At 39.4% G+C, this 23,663-nt stretch overlaps 1 protein-coding gene across 1 annotated transcript in view; it reads left to right on the top strand.

Moving 5' to 3' along the window:
- Positions 1-23,286, top strand: part of SDHAF4 (succinate dehydrogenase complex assembly factor 4) — a 36,395-nt gene extending 13,109 nt beyond the window's left edge. The window contains exons 2-3 of the mRNA XM_036872138.1: positions 4,780-4,929; positions 22,859-23,286. Of these exons, the coding sequence (XP_036728033.1) occupies positions 4,780-4,929; positions 22,859-22,968 (260 nt within the window). The 3' untranslated portion in view covers positions 22,969-23,286. The remainder of the gene's footprint in view (positions 1-4,779; positions 4,930-22,858) is intronic.
- The last annotated feature ends 377 nt before the right edge of the window (positions 23,287-23,663 follow it).

Here is a 23,663-nt window from a genome sequence, read left to right as displayed (position 1 = left end):
TCAGGATCTTTTCATCTTGTTACTTCACCATCTGTAAAGCAGTGCCAATAGTCAACCCATACATGCTAGTAGTGTTTTACTAGTTATTTACAGCCTGTGTCAGTTCTGATTGGTTGGACATATATTATAATTGAGCAGTGTCTATATCATACAAGTTGTTAAATATTTTAAGTATCACTTGGCCCTGGGTTTTGTCCTCATCCACAAGGTTACAGCTGGGTCACTGCCATGTCCACATTACAACCTGAGGGAACGGAAAAAGAAATCTAGGGCAGTTGGTTTGTTGCAAAATTGAGGCGATCTAAAATTTGCACACGTCATTTGTAGCCGCAGCCCACTGGCCAACTTGGACACGTGGCTTCGTGGCTGCAGGGAAGGCTGGAAAATGTTATCTCTAAGCGAGTGGCCTGGTGCTCAGCTTGATCACAAGCCAGGTAGGAGTGGGCGTCCTAGAACTCAGTGGAAGAAGGGAAAGTGGCTACTTGTGGCACTTAGCAGTCTCTACCAAATCTGCCTAATGTCACTTTTCCAAAAATGACTGTGTTCATACTGAACAGAATTACTGTAAAATACAGTTATACACATCTCATCAGTTTATTGTGAGGTTTAAATAAGCTGACATATTTTCAGCCCCTAGCACAGTGCCTGGCACACAGGAAGCAACTAAAACATAAAATTACTTTTCTTACTTACAGTTCATATATCTGCATCAGTTAAGAAGCAAAATTTTTAGTGTCAGATTTTGTCTACATTATAATTGACAGCCAGGGATTTTGTGCCATTTTCCTGATTTTCCATAAATGCTTACAAATTTCTACAGATTTGAAACATACCAAGGTTACTTTTTACACTGAATATCATTTCAAGTTTCCAATACAGGGATTTTTTTTTTTTAACTTGCTAAAACAGCCAAACCTAAAAGAAGAATTACGAATTTAATTGTGTTGAGTCAAGGCTGAGTGCACAGTAGCAATGGCTACTGGTATCTATTAAATATTTGCTGAATTTTAGGCTTTAAAGTAAGTTATTTATTTATTTATTATTTTTGGCTGTGTTGGGTCTTCGTTTCTGTGCGAGGGCTTTCTCCAGTTGTGGCAAGCGGGGGCCACTCTTCACTGCGGTGCGCGGCCCTCTCACTGTCGCGGCCTCTCTTGTTGCGGAGCACAGGCTCCAGACGCGCAGGCTCAGTAGTTGTGGCTCACGGGCCCAGTTGCTCCGCGGCATGTGGGATCCTCCCAGACCAGGGCTCGAACCCGTGTCCCCTGAATTGGCAGGCAGATTCTCAACCACTGCACCACCAGGGAAGCCCCAAAGTAAGTTATTTAAAGTACAGTAAAATAGATTTAATTAGTAACCAAATGCAGAAACTACTCATTAGCCAGAGTAGATGTAAAATCTGTCCACATTAAGAATCTATTTGTTAAAATTCTCCTTTCTGTATATCTGTATTAATTATTACTAAACTGTCATGACTTAGCAAACAACTGTTAACGCTTTACAAATTGCTAATAGATTTGTTGATGGATAGAAAGTTGGACACCATATGATGGATAGAAGTTCCTATTGTGGAGGCTGGCTGAAGTTGCTAAATTGGGATATAATATTGTCAACTTCTACAGAATCCTGTATTTCGGATAGCAAATGACTGATACAAACCCTGTGATTTGGGACCGAGCATGTCTTTCAGTTGTGCATGGTTTATATTCACCAACATTTTCAATATAATATTTTTCTAAATAGTCAACCACAAAAACCAGGAACAGATTATTATATGAAATATATTAGTACAATCAGAAACTCATATTTCTGTTACCCATATAATTTCTTTTTTTTTTTTTAATAAATTTATTTATTTTTATTTTTGGCCGTGTTGGGTCTTTGTTGCTGCACGCAGGGCTTTCTCTAGTTGCTGCGAGCGGGGGCTACTCTTCGTTGCGGTGCATGGGCTTCTCATTGCGGTGGCTTCTTTTGTTGCAGAGCACGGGCTCTAGGCGTTCGGGCTTCAGTAGTTGAGGCATGAGGGCTCAGTAGTTGTGGCTCGCGGGTTCTAGAGCACGGGCTCAGTAGTTTTGGCTCGCGGGCTCTAGACCACAGGCTTAGTAGCTGTGGTTCACGGGCTTAGTTGCTCCACAGCATGTGGGATCTTCCTGATCCTGTGCTCAAACCCATGCCCCCTGCATTGGCAGGCGGATTCTTAACCACTGCGCCACCAGGGAAGCCCCCATATAGTTTCTTAATAAAAATAAATGCCGCCTTATAAGATGTTATTGTTGCAGGTTTTTCTCTTTTGATTTTTAGCAAATGCTTAACTAAGTATTATTATGAGGACATAATTAAGAGTAAAATATGCCCTTAAATATTGTAGTGGAAGTTTGAAGGCAAAATGGTCTGTAGTCTAACTCAATAAATACATTAAAACTTTAGGTAAGTGTTTTTATTTTAATATGTATAGAAATTTTTATTGATTCACTGAGATTCTTCTCAGCCAATTAGTATCATAAATGTGAAGTATTTTATGTAAGTGAGTATTTAGATGGGAGAAGTCTATATTAATTCTGTAAGTCGTTGTAGCTTTATTAATACATTCAGTTGTATATTTATTTTCTTAATTCTTGAATTTTGTTGGCCGAAGACTAATTTGCATTACAATTGGACATTCAGACAATCAGCAATGTTGCTAGACACTGAGATATATGCAGTGGACGTGCAAATTAACAGCCTGATGTACTATTTTGAAATTGTTAATGCAGTTTGTATGTAACGTTAACTTTATGTAATCTTACAAACAAGTCTTATGTAAATTCCAAATTGGCTGTGGAGAGTGTATATATATATACACAGAGACATACATACATACAAATACTTGTGCATATACATTTGCGTGTATGTATGTGCATGTGTGTGTACATATATATAATATTTTAAAGCGGGGGGATAGGGTGATGTAGTCATTGTTGGAACATGAATAAAATACATGTAGTGAAAGAAAATTCTAACTACATGTAATGCTATCAGGAGCTTCCAGATAATTCTATAATAATAATAATAGATACAGTCTGACACTATGCTAAGTGCTTTGCATGAATTGTCCTGTTTAATCTATTTAGTAATCTCATGAGATAGATACTGTTATATTCAATTTAGAGGGGAAGAAATGGATTTAGAAAGGGTAAATAACTTGACAGAGGTCAAACAACTAGTACATATTTGTTTTAGTTTCTTATTGCTGGTGTAACAAATTACCACAAACTTAGTGGCTTAAAAATCCTTACAGTTCTGGAGGTGAGAAGTCTGAAATGGGTCTCTTTGTGCTGAAATCAAGGTGTTAGGGTTGTGTTTCTTCTGGGTGCTCTAGGGGAGAATCTGTTTCCTCCCTTTTCCAACTTCCAGAGGCTGCCCAAGTTCCTGGACTTGGTGGCCCTTTCCTCCATCTTTAGAGCCAGCAACATCATCAAGTCTGTCTCTCACTGCCACCTCTCTGGTTCTCTCTTCCAGTTCTCTCTTCCCCTTTTAAGGACCCCTGTGATGACAGTGGACGCACCCAGATAATCCAGGACAGTCTACCTAGTTCAGGGTCATCTGATCAGCAACCTCAGTTCCATCTCTTACCTAATTCTCCTTCACCATGTGACCTAGCCTGCACATAGTTTCCAGATATTAGGTTCTCACCCTCTTTGGGGGCCATTACTGTGCCTGCCACAGTGGTGTGACCAGAACTGGTACCCACCTCTGTCTGCCTCTAAAGCCATTCCTTCAGGAAGTTGAAGACCTCAACCCTGAGGTCATTTTTCAGAGTGGTTTTGCCCTCATTGAACATTATCTCAACAAGGGTTGGATAACTTTCATAATACTGAAAGCTTACCTTTCTCATTGTAACCTAGAAAGTGAGCTCATTTATACATTGCAGGTGCCCGACACATTTTAAGATGTTTAATTGGCAGAAAAAGAGGGCCATGATTAGGAATTAAATATAAAAATACTAAATACAGTGCCTTGTGACTTATAGAGATTTAAATACTAAATATTGTCATTGAAAAGTTCCTACTACTGAGTTACTCTTAATGATCTGATTCCTGGTATTTTTGGCATTGCTTCAGACAGGAATCCGTATTTTATTTTATTTTATTTATTTACTTAAATTTTTAAAAATAAATTTTATTTATTTATTTATTTTTGGCCTCGTTGAGTCTTTGTTGCTGTGTGCAGGCTTTCTCTAGTTGTGGCGAGCAGGGGCTACTCTTTGTTACGGTGCGCGGGCTTCTCATTGTGGTGGCTTCTCTTGTTGTGGAGCACAGGCTCTAGGCGCGCAGGCTTCAGTAGTTGTGGTGCGTGGGCTCAGTAGTTGTGACTCGTGGTCTCTAGAGTGCAGGCTCAGTAGTTGTGGCACACGGGCTTAGTTGCTCTGCGGCATGTGGGATCTTCCTGGACCAGGGCTCGAACCCGTGCCCCCTGCATTAGCAGGCGGATTCTTAACCACTGCGCCACCAGGGAAGTCCCAGAAATCCGTGTTTTATATCTGTTTCTGCAATTTTGATAGTGGTTAACTAACTCATTTCAAAGCTCTTCTTTTCAAACTGATAGCATTGGTTGCCTCCAAGAAAGGGAACTGGCCATCTGAAAGATAGGGGCAGAGGGAAGGGTTGTCACTGTGTGTCCTTCTGTACTTTTTAATTTTGATAAATGTGAATGTGTAAGCTTAACACAAGTAAATAAAAGTATTACATTTTGAAGTAGAATAAATGAACGGCTCCTATTTTTTCACTGTCTTCACTCTGCTAGGATCACCCATTCTGTGTCATTCTTTGAGGAAAATAAATTCTCAAGGAGAAAAATCTGAACCCATCAAACAACCCCTTAAGAAGCCAAAGTTACCAGAAGGTCGTTTTGATGCACCAGAAGACTCCAATTTAGAGAAAGAACCACTGACAAGTGAGTAGAGTAAAGCTCTTCTCTTAAATTTTGGTTTCAAAGAAAGTGTTTCAGTCATTGAGAAGCAAATGAAAGGAAGGAAGCATGTTATTCTTTATAATTCTTCATTGACAGTAATAAAGAATATTTCAACAATGAATAAAATTACCATACAGTAAGTCCACTATATACAAACAAGTTCTGTTCCGAGAGTGCATTCGTAAGTCCAATTTGTTTGTAAGTCCAACAAAGTTAGCCTAGGTACCCAACTAACACAATCGGCTATATAGTACTGTACTGTAATAGGTTTATAATACTTTTCACACAAATAATACATAAAAAACAAAGAAACAAAACATTTTTAATCTTACAGTACAGTCCCTTGAAAAGTACAGTACAACAGCTGGCACACGGGCTGGCATCTAGTGAACAGGCAAGAAGACTTACTGACTGGAGGAGGGAGAGGAGGTGGGAGATGGTAGAGCTGAAGGATCATCAGCAATAGGAGACGGAGGGCAAGCTGCAATTTCACTCATGCGTGATGTTGATGGAATGCACGTTTGTATCTTTGAAAGTTTGCAACGTGAAGGTTCGTATGTAGGGGACTTACTGAATTGACTATCAATATGTATGGGTTAAAAAAAAGATTTCCAGGCCCCTGGCAGTGATTGATTATGTTTGATTAATTTATTTATTACACCCCATTATTCGCATGGCAAAATATATGAATTAAGATGCAAATAACAGAAACCTACTTGAACAGACTTAAGCAGAAGATAGGGTATGTTGTTATTAAGGTACAGGGAACAAGTGAGGCTCCCTAGGGCAGTAATGCTGCTGGGCCTTAGAAGAAGACTGGGACCTCAGGACTAAACACTGTATGGAAACCAGGGTGTTCTTCCTTCTCTTGTCTTTGGTACCTACTCTTCATTGTTTTCTGTCTCCATACTCCCTTCTGAGTCCACTGGGCAGAAAGTAACTGCTCCTAGCAGCTACTCAGTTCAAGAGAACAACAAGACTGAAAATACAATTTCTTAGTCCTGATTTCAAATTCCTTAAGAAGAGAGCTCATTGGCCTACCTTGGATCAGATGTCCACAGCTAAATCAACCAGTGGCCAGTGGCCTGGGTCACAGGTGAAAATGTGGTTGTTCTCACTGTAATCACATGGCTGGGGAAAGAGAAGGGGACGTTTTGGAGAATAAAGAGGTTTTGTGGGGGGAGGAGGGATGATAGACTAAACATTATTTTGTATTCAGTATATATAAAATTTGGTTCATGTCTTAAAGCTTTTTTTTTTTAAGTACTACTTTATTTTCATGCTGTATCCTTTTGTACCTTTGGATTGTGGAAAATGTGCACATATTAGCTATTCAAAAAATAGCATTTCATACAGCATAAATGTAAACATACCAGTCTGAAACTTTGGCAAGGCTGCCCTGCTTGTCTGGTTTTTCCAGTCTCGTGAGCGCTAACCCATCTATGAAGTGAAGCGTCCTAGGCAAGAAGATACCAGTAGAGGATACAGGGACCTGTGTCTGGAATTCTTCCTAGAATATAAAAGCTTTTGGGTTTTGCTCATTCATTAAATATTTCAGATTATAGCACTCTACCAAGCCCAATCTAATAACCAGATCAACCAGCCAAGGTGATGGAGGCTTTTAAAAAGTTGCCATGAATCTAGAGGTAAAATTTTTCTTCCAAGATTTTAGCTAAGCATAAAAATCTGAGAGGAAATATTTCCTTAAAATGTCTCACACAAAAGCAGCAGTCTCAGAAATAAACACTCACGTATATGCTTAATTGATTTTTGACATGGTTGCCAATACCATTCAATGGGGAAAAGGACAGTCTTTTCAATAAGTGGTGCTGAGAAAACTGGATATCCACATGTAAAAGAATGAAATTGGACCCCTTACCTTACACCATATTCGAAAACTAACTGTAAATATGTCAAAGACCTAAACTTAAGAGGGAAGACTATAAAACTCTTAGAAGAAAATTGGGCAGACTCTTCATGTCCCTGGATTTGACAATGATTTCATGCATATGACACCAAAAGCACAAGCAACAAATGTAAAAATAGATAAATAAGACATCAACAAAATTAAGAAATTTTGTTCATCTGAGAACATTATCAAGAAAGTCAGAAAAATAACCTACAGAATGGGGGAAAATATTTGTAAATCATATATTTGAAAAGAATTAATATCCAGAATACATAAAGAACTCCTACAATTCAACAACAACAAAAACAACCCAATTCAAAAATGGGCAAAGGACTCAGACATTTCTTCAAAGAAGATATACAAACGACCAACACGTATTTGAAAAGATGCTTAATGTCACTAATCATTAAGGAAATACAAATCAAAACCATGGTGACTCACCACTTCACACCAACTCGAATGTCTGTAATTTAAGAAAAACTGGAAAATAACAAGTGATTGTGACAACGTGGAGAAATTGGAACCACACGTGTTTCTGGAGGGAATGTAAAATGATGCAACTGCTATGGAAAACAGTTTGGCAATTTCCCAAAAAGTAAAATATAGAACTACCATGTGACCTAGCAATTCTACTTCTAGGTATAAATCCAAAATAATTGAAAACAGAGACTTGAACAGATATTTGCACAGTCATGCTTCATTCACAGTAACCAAAAGATAGAAACAACTTAGATGTCCACTGATGGATGAATGGATAAACAAAGTGTGATATGTACACACAGTGAAGTACTATTCAGTCATAAAAAGGAATGGCATTTTGATATATGCTACAACGTGGATGGACCTTGAAATATTATGCTTAGTGAAATAAGACAGTCACAGAAGGACAAACATTATATGATTCCACCTATATCTGGTACGCAGAGTAGGCAAATTCATAGAGATAGAAGATAGATTAGAGGTCATCAAGGTCTAGAGGGAAGGGGAAAGGGAAAGTTTTTATTTAATGGGTACAGAGTTTACACTGGGGATGATGAAAAAGTTTGGGGTATGGTGTAATGGTTACACAGCATTGTGACTATTTAATGCCATTGAAGTGTACACTTATAAATGGTTAAAATGATAAATACTATATATATTTAATACAAAGAAAAAGGAAAGCATATTTCAAAAGGTAATCATCTATCTGACACAAGGCTAGGCGTCCATCTTAATTTTCAAGTTACTGAAGTTTTTGTTGAAGATACATTACCAAATCCAGCAGATGCTTTGCAATCCTCATTTTATCTGAGCTATCCACAGGCTTTGACAGTATTAACTACTGCTTCTGGAAATCTTCTGTTTTGGTTTCGGTTATGCTTTCTTCAGTTTCTCATCCTATTTCTTCAATCATTTCTTCCTGGCTCTTTTTTAAGCTCCTCTGCATCTGCCTAACTCTCAAATGTATGTATATGCCAAGCCTTTGTCCTGAGCCCCCTAAGCATTCCTAGGAGAGCTCATATCTTCCTGAGATTATCTGAAATATCACGTATGTGTTGATGATTCACACATTTATACCTCTAGTCAGACCTCTCTCCTGAGCTGCTCCTATCTACAACTGCAACATCTTTGTTTGCATATTCCAGGTACATCTCAAATTATTGCGTCTAAAACTAAACTCATCCTTTTCTCATTATTCCCTCCCACCAGCCCTACCCCAATCCTCTTCCTTCTGAATTCCCAGTCTACCCCACCTACCAAGTCATCCAAGCTTGAAATCTGGGGATAATCCTTCACTCCTGCCTCTTCCTGTGTCCTGGATCCAATCACTAACCAAGTCTTGTTGGTTCTACCTTCTTATCATCTCTCAAATTCATCTCCTTTTTTCCATCCTATTAATATAGCCTAAATTCAAGCTGTCTCTAGTTCTGTTGGTCTCCTAACAAGTCTGTAATTCTTCCCTGTTGTCTTCCTTCTAATGTAGTCTCCCTGACTCTACTACATACTTTATTCTAAGAAAAAAATTATAGGTTACCTTTGCAGAGAGTAGTTTTTGTTACTAAGATGATATGCTTGTTTGCAGCTAAGCACCCTGTTTGACGCAAAGATGAGTAAGGAAAGGAAAATGAAATGCCTGCATAACTATGAACAGGACATTGTGTGGTAAATGATGTGAGAGATACACAGAAAGAGGTTAGAGAGAGGTAGACAAAAGAGAGAACATTTGAGTTGGGGTTTAAAGGATCAATGAAATTGTAATGAGTAGATAAGGAGTTGTGGGGAGATGTTTCCAAAAAAGAAAGGAATGATCAGAAAGAAAGAGGCTGGGAACTTGACACATGCAAGACTTAGCCAGTGTGTAAAGTGTGTATAGTGGATTAATGGAAAATAAGGCCAGAAAAGTAGATTCATTTCAAATCTGAGAGGGCCTGAAGTATATGGGCTTTTTGCAGTGTACAGTGAGGAAAACACTGAAAGTTCTCAGGTGGAGATTGTTTAATAATGGGCTTTCTTAAAGTACAATCTGCATGTAATAAAATTTACCCATTTTTAAATTCACCCATTTTAAGTGAACAGTTCAGTGAATTTTAACAAATGAGTACAGTCATGTAACCAACACAAAGTATAACACAGTTCTATCTCTCAAAGACTCCCCATGCCTCTTTTTAAAAATTAATTCATTCATTAATTCATTCATTCATTCTTGGCTGGTTGGGTCTTCATTGCTGTGTGCGGGCTTTCTCTAGTTGCGGCGAGCAAGGGCTACTCTTCGTTGCGGTGCGCAGGCTTCTCGTTGCAGTGGCTTCTCTTCTTGCGGAGCATGGGCTCTAGGCGTGCAGCCTCAGTAGTTGTGGCACGTGGGCTCAGTAGTTGTGGCTCATGGGCTCTGGAGCGCAGGCTCAGTAGTTGTGGTGCACGGGCTTAGTTGCTCTGTGGCATGTGGGATCTTCCCGGACCAGGACTTGAACCCGTGTCCCCTGCCTTGGCAGGCGGATTCTTAACCACTGTGCCACCAGGGAAGCGGTGCCTCTTTATATTTAGTCTCATTTTCACATCCCCATGGCAACCATTGATCTCTTCTCTGTCACTATAGTTTTGCCATTTTTTAGGATTTTAACTGAATTAAATCATACAGTAGCTAGTCATTTGTGTCTGGCTTCTTTCCCTTAATGTGGTATGGAGGTGGGATTCTGTTTTAGAAATATTAATTCAGCTTTCTGTGCAGGTTAGGCTGGAGCCATGAGAGTCAGAAAACAGAGATGAATTAGAAATATTGCATTTGTCTAGAATGAGACTCAGCATGATTCAGGGTTGAAGTAGTGGGAATAAAAAGTTTTAGAAAACTACAGGATATAATGAGGGTGAAGATTAGGTTAAACACACATGAGGAAGAGGACGGTGGAGGGATGGATAGGAGGTTGTGGTCAGAAAGAAGAGAGCTCAAGAGTATGGGATTTGGAGAAGGAACATATGCAAGAAATAATAAAACCCAAATGGATGGCAGAAATGGAGATAAAGATTGCTAGGGAAGAGGATTGAGGACATTTGTGGCCCCAGTATGTGATGTTCTTAATGTGGATGTTGATATTAAGGACAATGGGAAGAGAAATGAAACTACCTGCCCAAGACGATAGAAGAGTCTTTGAGTTTCTTACGAGACTGGAGAAAAGCACTGGAGAGGTGAAGTTTGGAATTCAGAAGAGGAAGGGCTGTAGAGGTGCGGTGGCAGAACGAGAGGCTGGGAGCAGCAGTGAGCAGCAGGGACATCTTGACCCTCTCCTTCTTCCCTCCTGCTGCGGGTTGAATTGTGCCCCTAAAATCCATACGTTGAAGTCCTAACCCCCAGTGTGATGGTATTTGGAGTTGAAGGCCTTTGGGAGATAATTAGGTTTAAGTGAGGTCATGAGGGTGAGGCCCCATGATGGAATTAGTACTCTTATAAGAAGGGACAGCAGAGGCCTTGCTGTCTTTTTCTCCCTGCCACGTGAGGACACAATGAGAAGGGACCATCTGCGAGCCAGGAAGAGTCCTCACCAGAGCCCAACCATGCTGGCACCCTGATCTCAGACTCCCAGCCTCCAGAACTGTAAGAAAATTAATTTCTGTTGTTTAAACCACCCAGTTTCTGGTATTTTGTTATGGTAGCCCAAGCTGACTGAGACACCAGTGAGCCCCAGAGATATGGGAGAAGAAAAGCTTCCGCTAGAGAGGCTTTCAGAGGAAGTCAAAGCAAGGAGTCCTTTAGAAACAGAATAATAATGAGGGTGGGGACAGTTTATTCACAGTGGAGATAGAATTTTGAAATGAATAAATGTTTGAAATTTTTCAAGGTAAATTCCGTGTCTGCTTTCTTTTGCCGACATGATTTTGGTGATGTTCGTTTAGTTTTCTAAAGAGACGCAGTTTGGAGAGATTGATAAAGATGGTGGAGTAGGAGGATGTGGAGCTCACCTCCCCCGACGAACACATTAAAATACATCTACATATGGAACAATTTCACTGGAAACTAGCAGAAAGACCCTGGTACAACCAAGACTGTAAAAAAATATCCACACATAATTGGGTAGGAAGGGAAGAAAAGTGATCAGGTCAGGACCTGTGCCCCTGGGAGGGGACTCAGAAGAAAAGGGAGAATACATGGCGGAGACCCACCATGGGCAGTGAGTGCTGAGAACCACAGATTGGGTGCCCTAGTCCTGGCGTCCTCCACAGAGGAGACGAGCCCCCTTGGCTGGTTGGAGGGCAACTGGGACTACCAGGAGGGCAGAGGGACACCTGGACTCCGCTTGTGAGGAGGGCGCACGCAGGCTTGGCCCAAAGGCAGTGCAGAGAGAGGTCTGCTCCGGCAGCTGCCAAGTCCTGCGGCTGCCTCATCATGCACCCCAGCCCCAAGCCAAGCCAACTCTCTGGTCCCACTCATTCCATTCTGGGGCAGCCACTACCAGGAAGAAGACTCAGCCGTGGGACGCAGAGGTGGCCCAGTCCCAGGGTGGAGCCTGGGAGGGGTAGCGGCAGCCATTGTCGGCACTTGCTCAAGTGGCACAGCAGAAGCAGCCCAGACCTCTGACAGCAGCCGGCCTGCCACAGCTCACTCCTGGTACACGCCGAGAGTCCACACGGGCCCCCGCAGCTCTGCAGTGTGGCTCCACAGCCAGATGGAGGTGACGGGGGCTGGGGGCAGCGACCAGCTGAGAGGGTCAAAGTGGACATGTACCGAGGCTGCACCTGAGTGGAGCATGGGAAACAAATATGTGCACCTGAACAGGCAGTGAATCAGAGACAGCTCAGACCTCTGTCTGAGGCTGACATGAGCGGAGAGCCCACATAGGCCCCACTCACTTCAGCACTTCCTGCTCTGGGGCAAGGAGAGAGGAAGAGACCCACTTAAAGGGAACAGAGCAGGCTCATGCCTGACCCTCAGGGCTTCTGCTCCAGCAACCTGGGATCAGACCCCACCCCTGATAGGGCAGTGACAGCCACCTAGCAGAGGGGAAGTCCTGCCCCACACCCACCTCCAGCTCTAGCCCCTCCACCAGCAGGCCCACCTCCTACCAAGGAGATAGCTGTCAGCACGCACTGAGGAAAGACATGATTTGCGTCCATGTCAAATTCAGTTCTGCCACAAAAGGCATTGGGCACACGCAGTCTGTATAGGGACACTCCTACATAAGAACACTCCTTCAAGGTAACTTTCACCTAAATTCACAGAGGCAGGAAAAGTTAAGCAAAATGAAAAGGCAGAGGAACTTCTCTCAATTGAAAGAGCCATAGAAAACCCCTGAAAAAACTACTAATGAAACAGTTGACTAGATAAAGAATTCAAAGCATTGGTTATAAGAATGTAAACTGAATTAGGGAAAAAAATAACGTCTACACAGCAATGTTTTTAACAAGGAACTAGAAAATATAAAAAAGACCCAATCAGAAATAAAGAATTCAATAGTTGAAGTAAAAAACACACTAGAAGGAATGAATAGCTGGCTAAGTGACACAGAAGAACACATAAGTGATCTGGAAGATAGAATAATGCACATCACCCCATCAGAACAGCAAAAAGAAAGGCAGTTTTTAAAAATGAAAACAGTCTAAGAGATCTCTGGGATAACATATAAGGGGCCCAGAAGGAGGAGAGAGAGAAGGGAATTGAAAATGTATTTGAGGAAATTGTGACTGAAAACTTCCACAGTCTGAAGAAAGGAACAGATACAGGTACAGGAAGAGGGTCCAAACAAGATGAACTCAAACAGATGCACACCAAGACATATCATTATTAAAATGGCAAAAGTTAGAATTCTGAAGGCAGCAAGAGAAAAACAAAGCGTCATACACAAGGGAATCCCTATAAGTCTGTCACCTGATTTCTCTGCAGACACTTTACAGGCCAGAAGGGAGCAGCATGATATATTCAAAGTCCCGAAAGGGAAAACCTGCAACCTAGGGTACTCTACTCAGCAAGATTATCGTTAAAATAGAAGGAGTGGGCTTCCCCGGTGGCGCAGTGGTTGAGAATCTGCCTGCCAATGCAGGGGACACGGGTTCGAGCCCTGGTCTGGGAAGATCCCACGTGCCGCGGAGCAACTGGGCCCGTGAGCCACAATTACTGAGCCTGCGCGTCTGGAGCCTGTGCTCCGCAACAAGAGAGGCCGCGATGGTGAGAGGCCCGCGCACCGTGATGAAGAGTGGCCCCCGCTTGCCACAACTAGAGAAAGCCCTCGCACAGAAACGAAGACCCAACACAGTCAAAAATAAATAAATAAATAAATTTAAAATAGAAGGAGTGATAAAGGGCGTCTCAGATAAGCAAAAGCAAAGAGTTCATCAATACTAAACTTACCCTAAAAGAAATGTTGAAGGGACTTCTCTGAGTGGAAAAGAAGTAAGCTGTAGGAAAGGGGAAATCCTGATAGGAAAGGCAAATATATAGTAAGGACTGAAGATCAACCACTTAAATAAGCCAGTACAAAGATTAAAAACAAAAAATTGTAATAGCATTTGGTTAACTGTTGCCTGCAGTGACCTGGGACATAGACCCCACATACCTAATGAACTTGTAGCTGTAAGGGAAGGGCTGGAAAACAGAACCTTAATAATATCTGTTGGTTATTACTGACTATTTGGCAAGGAATTAAAAAGAAAGAGATGAACTTAAAAAAAAAATCGTAGAAGCAACTATAACTACAATAAATAGTTAAGAGATAAACATGAAGATCTAAACTATGACATCAAAAACAATGTAGGGGAGGGGCGTAAAAAACGTAGATCTTTTCAAATGCATCTGAACTTAAACGACTATCAGTTCAAAACAAGTAGATATAGTTAAACGTCAACATATATGAATCCCATGGTAATCACAAATCAAAACTACAGTAGATAAAACTAAAAAGAATACAAGCATACTACTAAAGAAAATCATCAAACCACAAGAGAAGAAATGAACAAAGAACTAGAAAAACAACCAGGAAACATATAATAAAATGGCATTAAGTACATACCTATCAATAATTACTTTAGACAGCAACAGTCAGCTCTACCCACCACCAGAGCCTCCCATCAAGCCTCTTAGATAGCCTCAACCACCAGAGGACAGACAGCAGAAGCAAGAAAAACTACAGTCCTGCAGCCTGTGGACCAAAACCCACAGTTACAGAAAGATAGACAAGATGAAAAGGCAGAGGGCTATATATCAGATGAAGGAACAAGAAAAAACCCCAGAAAAACAACTAAATGAAGTGGAGATAGGCAACCTTCCAGAAAAAGAATTCAGAATAATGATAGTGAAGATGATCCAGGACCTCGGAATAAGAATGGAGGCAAAGATTGAGAAGATGCAAGAAATGATTAACAAAGACCTAGAAGAATTAAAGAACAAACAAACAGAGATCACCAATACAATAACTGAAATGAAAACTACACTAGAAGGAATCAATAGCAGAATAACTGAGGCAGAAGAATGGATAAGTGACCTGGAAGACAGAATGGTGGAATTCACTGCTGTGGAACAGACTAAAGAAAAAAGAATGAGAAGAAATGAAGACAGCCTAAGAGACCTCTGGGACAACATTAAACGCAACAACATTCACATTATAGGGGTCCCAGAAGGAGACGAGAGAGAGAAAGGGCCAGAGAAAATATTTGAAGAGATTATAGTCAAAAACTTCCCTAACATGGGAAAGGAAATAGCCACCCAAGTCCAGGAAGCGCAGAGAGTCCCATACAGGATAAACCCAAGGAGAAACACGCCGAGACACATAGTAATCAAAATGGCAAAAATTAAAGACAAAGAAAAATTATTGAAAGCAGCAAGGGAAAAACAACAAATAACATACAAGGGAACTCCCATAAGGTTAACAGCTGATTTCTCAGCAGAAACTCTACAAGCCAGAAGGGAGTGGCATGATATACTTAAAGTGATGAAAGGGAAGAACCTACAACCAAGATTACTCTACCCGACAAGGATCTCATTTAGATTTGATGGAGAAATCAAAATCTTTGCAGACAAGCAAAAGCTAAGAGAATTCAGCACCACCAAACCAGCTCTACAACAAATGCTAAAGGAACTTCTCTAAGTGGGAAACACAAGAGAAGAAAAGGACCTACAAAAACAAACCCAAAACAATTAAGAAAATGGTCATAGGAACATACATATCGATAATTACCTTAAATGTGAATGGATTAAATGCTCCAACCAAAAGACACAGGCTTGCTGAATGGATACAAAAACAAGACCCATATATATGCTGTCTACAAGAGACCCACTTTAGACCTAGGGACACATACAGACTGAAAGTGCGGGGATGGAAAAAGATATTCTATGCAAATGGAAATCAAAAGAAAGCTGGAGTAGCTATACTCATATCAGATAAAATAGACTTTAAAGTAAAGAATGTTACAAGAGACAAAGAAGGACACTACATAATGATCAAGGGATCAATCCAAGAAGAAGATATAACAATTATAAATATATATGCACCCAACATAGGAGCACCTCAATACATAAGGCAACTGCTAACAGCCATAAAAGAGGAAATTGACAGTAACACAGTAATAGTGGGGGACTTTAACACCTCACTTACACCAATGGACAGATCATCCAAAATGAAAATAAATAAGGAAACAGAAGCTTTAAATGACACAATAGACCAGATAGATTTAATTGATATTTATAGGACATTCCATCCAAAAACAACAGATTACACGTTCTTCTCAAGTGCGCACGGAACATTCTCCAGGATAGATCACATCTTGGGTCACAAATCAAGCCTCAGTAAATTTAAGAAAATTGAAATCATATCAAGCATCTTTTCTGACCACAATGCTATGAGATTAGAAATGAATTACAGGGAAAAAACGTAAAAAAGACAAACACATGGAGGCTAAACAATACGTTACTAAATAACCAAGAGATCACTGAAGAAATCAAAGAGGAAATAAAAAAATACCTAGAGACAAATGACAATGAAAACACGACGACCCAAAACCTATGGGATGCAGCAAAAGCAGTTCTAAGAGGGAAGTTTATAGCTATACAAGCCTATCTCAAGAAACAAGAAAAATCTCAAGTAAACAGTCTAACCTTACACCTAAAGAAACTAGAGAAAGAAGAACAAACAAAACCCAGAGTTAGCAGAAGGAAAGAAATCATGAAGATCAGAGCAGAAATAAATGAAATAGAAACAAAGAAAACAATAGCAAAGATCAATAAAACTAAAAGCTGGTTCTTTGAGAAGATAAACAAAATTGATACGCCATTAGCCAGACTCATCAAGAAAAAGAGGGAGAGGACTCAAATCAATAAAATCAGAAATGAAAAAGGAGAAGTTACAACAGACACTGCAGAAATACAAAGCATCCTAAGAGACTACTACAAGCAACTTTATGCCAATAAAATGGACAACCTGGAAGAAATGGACAAATTCTTAGAAAGGTATAACCTTCCAAGACTAAACCAGGAAGAAACAGAAAATATGAACAGACCAATCACAAGCAATGAAATTGAAACTGTGATTAAAAATCTTCCAACAAACAAAAGTCCAGGACCAGATGGCTTCACAGGTGAATTCTATCAAACATTTAGAGAATAGCTAACACCTATCCTTCTCAAACTCTTCCAAAGAATTGCAGAGGAAGGAACACTCCCAAACTCATTCTATCAGGCCACCATCACCCTGATACCAAAACCAGACAAAGACACTACAAAGAAAGAAAATTACAGATTATATCACTGATGAATATAGATGCAAAAATCCTCAACAAAATACTAGCGAACAGAATCCAACAACACATTAAAAGGATCATACACCATGATCAAGTGGGATTTATCCCAGGGATGCAAGGATTCTTCAATATACGCAAATCAATCAATGTGATACACCATATTAACAAATTGAAGAAGAAAAACCATAGATCATCTCAATTGATGCAGAAAAAGCTTTTGACAAAATTCAACACCGATTTATGATAAAAACTCTCCAGAAAGTGGGCATAGAGGGAACCTACCTCAACATAATAAAGGCCATATAAAAAAAAATAATTACTTTAGATGTCAAAGGACTAAATATTCGAATCAAAAGACATAGGGTGATGAGGCCGTTCTATTTGCTGCCTACAAGAGACTCACTTCAGAGCTAAAGACACAGACAAAGTGAGGGGATGGAAAAATTTATTTCATGCAAACAGAAATGACAAGAAAGTGGGGGTAGCAATACTCATATCAGATAAAGTAGACTTTAAACAAAGACTATAACAGAAGACAGAGAAGGGCATTATATAATGATAAAGGGATCAATACAAGAAGAGGATGTTATCATTAACATAAATACTTGATACAGGAGCACCTAAATATATAAAGCAAATACTAACAGACAAAAAGGGAGAAATTCACAATAATAGTAGGGCACTTTAACACCACACTTACATTAATGGGCAAATCATCCAGACAGAAAATCAATAAGGCAACACTGGTCTTAAATGACACAACAGACCTCTTGGACTTAACAGATATGTACAGAACATTACATCCAAAAACAGCAGAATATACATTATATTCAAGTGTACATGGAACATTCTCCAGGATAGATCACATGCTAGGCCGTAAAACAAGTCTCAAAAAATGTGAGAAGATAGAAAGTATATCAAGCATTTTTTCTGACCGTAGCAGTATGAAACTAGAAATCAATTACAGGAAGAAAAATGGGAAATGTACAAATACTTAGAGACTAAAACAACATGCTACTAAAAAACCAATGGGTGAATGAAGAAATCAAAGAGGAAATCAGAAAATACCTCAAGACCAAAGAAAATGGAAATGCAACACTCCAAAATCTATGGGGTGCAGCAAAAGTAGTTCTAAGAAGCAAGTTTATAGCAGTACAGGCCTTTCTCAAGAAAGAAAAATTAACAACCTAACCTGCCACTTAGAAGGATTAGAAAAAGAAGAACAAAGCCCAAAGTCAGCAATAGGAAGGAAATAAAGATCAGAGGGGAAATAAAATAGAAATCAACAAAACAATAGAAAAGATCAATGAAACCAAGGGCTGGTTTTTTTGAAAAGATGAACAAAATTGGTAAACATTTAGCAAGGATCACTGAGAAGAAAAGAGAGAAGACCCAAATAAAATAAGAAATGAAAGAGGAGAAGTAACAACAAAAACCACAGAGATACAAAAAATCATAAGAGAACACTACTAACAGTTATATGTCAATGAATTGGACAACCTAGAAGAAATGGATAAATTTCTGGAAACATACAACCTGTCAAGACTGAATCAAGAAGAAGTAGACAACTTGAACAGACTGATCACTAGTAGTAAAATTGAATCTGTAATTTAAAAACTCCCAGCAAACAAAAGTCCAGGACCAGACAGCTTCAAAGGAGAATTCTACCAAACATATAAAGAGCTAATACCTAACCGTCTCAAACTATTCCAAAAAATTGAAGAGGACAGAACACTCTCAAACTCATTTTACAAGGCCACCAATAATTACCCTGATACCAAAACCACACAAATATACTATAAAAAAAGAAAATTACAGGTCAATATCATTGATGAATATAGATTCTAAAATCCTCAACAGAATATTAGCAAACTGAATCCAAAAATATATTAAAAGGATTATATACGATGATCAATTTGGATTTATTCCAGGGACACAAAGATTGTTCAGTATTTGCAAATCAATTAATGTGATACACCACATTAACAAAAGGAAGGATAAAAACCAAGTGATCATCTCAATAGATGCAGAAAAACCATCTGACAAAATTCATTATCCATTCATTATAAAACTCTCACCGAAGTGGGTATAGAGGGAACATATCTCAACATAATAAAGGCTATTTATGACAAATCCACAGCTAACATCATATTCAACAGTAAAAGTTGAAAGCCTTTCTTCTAACTCAGGAACAAGACAGGGATGCCCACTTTTTGCCCCTTCTATTTAACATAGTATTGGAAGTTCTAGCCACAGCAATCAGACAAGGAAGATAAATAGGTATGCAAATGTGAAGGGAAGAAGTAAAACTGTCACTATTTGCAGATGCATGACACTATATATAGAAAACCCTAACGTCTCCACCAAAAAACTATTAGCACTAATAAATGAATTCTGTAAAATTGCATAATACAAGATTAATATACAGAAATGTTTCCTTTACATACACTAATAATGAACTATCAGAAACATAAAGTAAAAAAAACAATCCCCATTAAAATCACACCAAAAAGAATATAATACCTAAAACTTAAAGGTGAAAGACCTATACTCTGAAAACTATGAAACAATGATGAAGGAAATTGAAGAATTGATAAAAGAAATGGAAGGATATCCTGTGCTCTTGGATTGGAAGAGTTAATATTGTTAAAATGGCCATACTAAAAGCAATGTACAGATTAAATGCAATCCCTATCAAAATACTCATGACATTTTTCACAAAACTAGAACAAATAATCCTAACATTCATATAGAACCACAAAAGGCCCCAAATTGCCAAAACAGTCTGGAGGAAAAAGAACAAATCTGGAGGTGTCAAGCGCCCAAACTTCAGACTATACTACAAAGCTACAGTAATCAAAACAGCATGGTACCAGCACAGAAACATACACATAGATTAATGGAACAGAATAGAGATCCCAGAAATAAACCCATGAACCTTTGGTCAGTTAATCTACAACAAAGGAGGTAAGAACATACAATGGAAGAAGACAATCTCTTCAATAAGCTGTGCTGGGAAAACTGGACAGCTACATGTAAAAGAATGAGATTAGGGGCTTCCCTGGTGGCGCAGTGGTTAAGAATCCGCCTGCCAATGCAGGGGACACGGGTTCGAGCCCTGGTCCGGGAGGATCCCATATGCTGCAGAGCAACTAAGCCCACGAGCCACAGCTACTGAGCCTGTGCGCCTAGAGCCCACGATCCACAAGAGAAGCCACCGCAATGAGAAGCCCGCGCACCACAACAAAGAGTGGCCCCTGTTCGCCGCAACTAGAGAAAGCTTGCGCGCAGCACCGAAGACCCAACACAGGCAAAAATAATAAATAAAAAAAAAAGAATGAGATTAGAACATTTCCTCACACCATATACAAAAATAAACTCAATGGACTAAATATCTAAATGTAAGACCTGAAGCCATAAAACTCATAGAAGAGAACATAGGCAGAACACTCTTTGACATAAATTGTAGCAATATTTTTTGGATCTGTCTCCTAAGGCAAAAGAAATAAACAGATGGGACCTAATTAAACTTAAAAACTTTTGCACAGCTAAGGAACCGTGGACAAAATGAAAAGACAACCTGTGAATGAGAGAAAATATTTGCAAACGATACGGCCAACACAGGGTTAATATCCAAAATATATAAACAGCTCATACAACTCAATATAAAAAAACAATCCAATCAGAAAATGGGCAGAGGACCTGAATAGACATTTTTCCAAAGAAGACATACAGATGGCCAACAGGCACATGAAAAAATGCTCAACATCACTAATTATTAGAGAATTTCAAATCAGAACTACAATGGGTTACCACCTCAGACTGGTCAGAATGGCCATCATCAAAAAGTCAACAAATAATAAATGCTAGAGAGGGTGTGGAGAAAAGGGAACCCTCCTACACTGTTGGTGGGAGTGTAAATTGGTGCATCTAATATAGAAAACATTATGGAGGTTCCTCAGAAAACTGAAAATAGAACTACCATATGACCCAGCAATTCCACTACTATGTATATATCCAAAGAAAATGAAAACACTAATTTGAAGAGATACGTGCGCCCCAGCGTTCATAGCAGTATTGTTTACAATAGCCAAGATATGGAAGCAAGTGACCAGCAGATGAATGGATAAAGAAGATACACACACACAAACACACACAAAATGGAATATTACTCAGCCATTAAAAAGAATGAAATCTGCCATTTGCAACAACGTGGATGGACCTCGAGAATATTATGCTTAGTGAAAAAATCAGAGAAAGACAAATACTCATCACTTACATGTGGAACCTAAAAAATAAAACGAACAGTGTATATAGCAAAACAGTAACAGACTCACAGTATAGAAAACTAACTAGTGGTTCCCAGTGGGGAGAGGGAAGGGGGGGGCCAAGATAGGGGTATGGGATTAAGAGATACAAACTACTGTGTATAAATTGGAGAGGCAACAATGATATCTAGCACAGGGAATTATTGCCTTTATCTTGTAATAACTTTTACTGGAGTATAATCTGTAAAAATAACTGAATCACTATGCTGTACACCTGAAACTAATACAATATTGTAAATCACCTATACTTCAAAGAAAATGAATGAGTGATTAGACATTGTTTAAGAATTGGAATTCTTTCTAATAGCTGGTTCCTCTCCTGATCTTCATGTGTACAGATCAGTACAGTGTATGTGCTAAGAGCAAGACTGCAGCCAGAATGTGTGAATTCAAACTCAGTTTCATCACTTAGTCTCATCTTCCTCACCTATAAAATGGAAACAAGGGCTTCCCTGGTGGCGCAGTGGTTGAGAATCTGCCTGCTAATGCAGGGGACACGGGTTCGAGCCCTGGTCTGGGAAGATCCCACATGCCGCGGAGCAACTAAGCCCGTGAGCCACAACTACTGAGCCTGCGCGTCTGGAGCCTGTGCTCTGCAATGGGAGAGGCCGCGACAGTGAGAGGCCCGCGCACTGCGATGAAGAGTGGCCCCCACTTGCCACAACTAGAGAAAGCCCTCGCACAGAAACGAAGACCCAACACAGCCAAAATAAATAAATAAATTAAAAAAAAAATGGAAACAATAATTGTTCCTATCCCAAAGGATTATTATGAGGGTTAAATGAATTAATATGTATAAAGTCCTCAGAATTGGGCCTGACTCAAAACAGATATTCCTATTATGAACATACATACACTGTTATTATTAACAATAATAACAGCTGTTATGCCCATAAATGGCAGTTTCAGGGAACCAGTTGCTGAAGCCAAAACCGTATGATGAGGAAAATTTATACTCATAGCTAAAATTAATTGAGCATTCTTATGTACCTGGCACTGTGCTAGACCTTTTACATGCATTTCTTTTTTTATTTCTCAAGATAGTAAGGCAGGTATGATTGTTGTCTCCACTTCACTGTTAAGAAAAATAAGGCATTGAATCAAAGTAATCTTCAAAGTAATCTTGTTTCAAAACCTTCCAAACCCTGTGGATTTGTACTCTGTATTCTCTGCACCCCTTTCCTTCTGTTCTAACCCAGCCACTCCTCAGATGAGGGCCTGAGAGTCCTCTGAGAATTCTGTCACTAATGCCGGAAATAAAGTAGATTGGATATGAAGATTGGATGCTAAGGTGATTTCTCAGACTGGGGAGAGGAACCGCTCTCTGGGGAGAGTTTGTTTAAGGACTGCATAGTAGTAGCCTCTTCAGTAGCATGCATCCTGTTAACTGTCAGCTCTGCAACCTCATCTGCAGAATTGACCATAATGCTTTTCCCATCTCCACTGACTGCTTTTTTTTTACATCTCTGTCTTTCTTCAGAATTTCCAGATGATGTTAATCCTGTTACCAAAGAAAGAGGTGGACCCAGGGGCCCAGAACCTACCCGATACGGAGATTGGGAACGAAAAGGACGCTGTATTGATTTTTAAGCCACATATTCGTTAACTTCAGTATCTTTTTCTGATTGTGTACATCTGAATTAACTTATTTTTGATTATTTTCTTTCTGTATATCCTTTAAGTCATCTAATTTCTATAATGTGTTTAAAAATATATATGATAGCTTTGGAAGAAAATATGCTGCTATAAATCAGGAAAGAGGAAATATTAGCACATTAATTTTAATTTAAATGTATTGGGGTATTTAAGTGATGATTAGAGCTGCAAACTTTTATTTATCATGTTTCAGTTTAAGTTAATCAGTTGCTTATAAGATACAAATGTAAATAAAACAACTTTTTTTTTTAATGATTTTATTGCCATGTGCTAGGTAATAGTGACATTTTAAATGTGAGTTCAGTAATGCATTATAGTTTGGTAAGGCCACAGTAACAGCAGAAAATCTTTAACTCTGGAGCCAGATTACTTGGGTTCAAATCCCAGCTCCACTACTTACTAGCTTATGTGACCTTGGGTAAGTTATTTAACTTCTCTGTGCTTCAGTATCCTTATGTGTAAATTGGAGATAATACTAGTTCCACCTCATAGGACAGTTGAGAAGATTAAATGAGTGAATGAATACATGTAAACCCCCTGGAGCAGTGCATACTAGAAGAGCTGAAAGGAGTTGCCTCTGGAGGCGAGTTGGGTGGACAGGCACTGCGGTTTCTCATTAGATGCTCTCT

Source organism: Balaenoptera musculus, chromosome 12 (assembly GCF_009873245.2).
Source record: "Balaenoptera musculus isolate JJ_BM4_2016_0621 chromosome 12, mBalMus1.pri.v3, whole genome shotgun sequence".
Lineage (NCBI taxonomy): Eukaryota > Metazoa > Chordata > Mammalia > Artiodactyla > Balaenopteridae > Balaenoptera > Balaenoptera musculus.
Note: the sequence above shows the minus strand (reverse complement) of the source record. Positions and strands in the feature narration are given on the sequence as shown.